Source organism: Penaeus monodon, chromosome 29 (genome assembly GCF_015228065.2).
Source record: "Penaeus monodon isolate SGIC_2016 chromosome 29, NSTDA_Pmon_1, whole genome shotgun sequence".
Lineage (NCBI taxonomy): Eukaryota > Metazoa > Arthropoda > Malacostraca > Decapoda > Penaeidae > Penaeus > Penaeus monodon.
Genome location: NC_051414.1, coordinates 20,144,673 through 20,144,929, shown reverse-complemented (window position 1 = coordinate 20,144,929; position 257 = coordinate 20,144,673). Strand labels below are relative to the sequence as shown.

Sequence of the window (257 nt, the reverse complement as noted above, 5' to 3'; positions counted from 1 at the left end):
AAATTCTCTAAAGTTGAATCTTGCATGGCTGCCATCTGATCGTCGATTCCTGTGTCAATAAAGTCGCCCACACTACACAGCATGTGACAGGCTATATTGCTGTGAACAAAACAATGAAAGTTTTGCTGGTAAAGTGCTTATATATGGAGAATGTTGTGTATTCTCTGGATGCATTTTCATGAAAAGTGAACAATAAAAATGTGGGATAAGCTAACATCATTGGGTTTACTTATCCTTCTAGAACTTCTGATGTGATT

General features: G+C 37.0%; 1 protein-coding gene across 1 annotated transcript in view; it reads right to left on the bottom strand.

Annotated features, from left to right (window-relative positions):
- LOC119591999 (mitogen-activated protein kinase kinase kinase 4-like) overlaps positions 1 to 257 on the bottom strand; it is a gene marked incomplete in the record, with an annotated part of 37,888 nt that overhangs the window by 25,195 nt on the left and 12,436 nt on the right. The window contains 1 exon segment of the mRNA XM_037940768.1: positions 1 to 99. Coding sequence (XP_037796696.1) covers positions 1 to 99 — 99 coding nt within the window.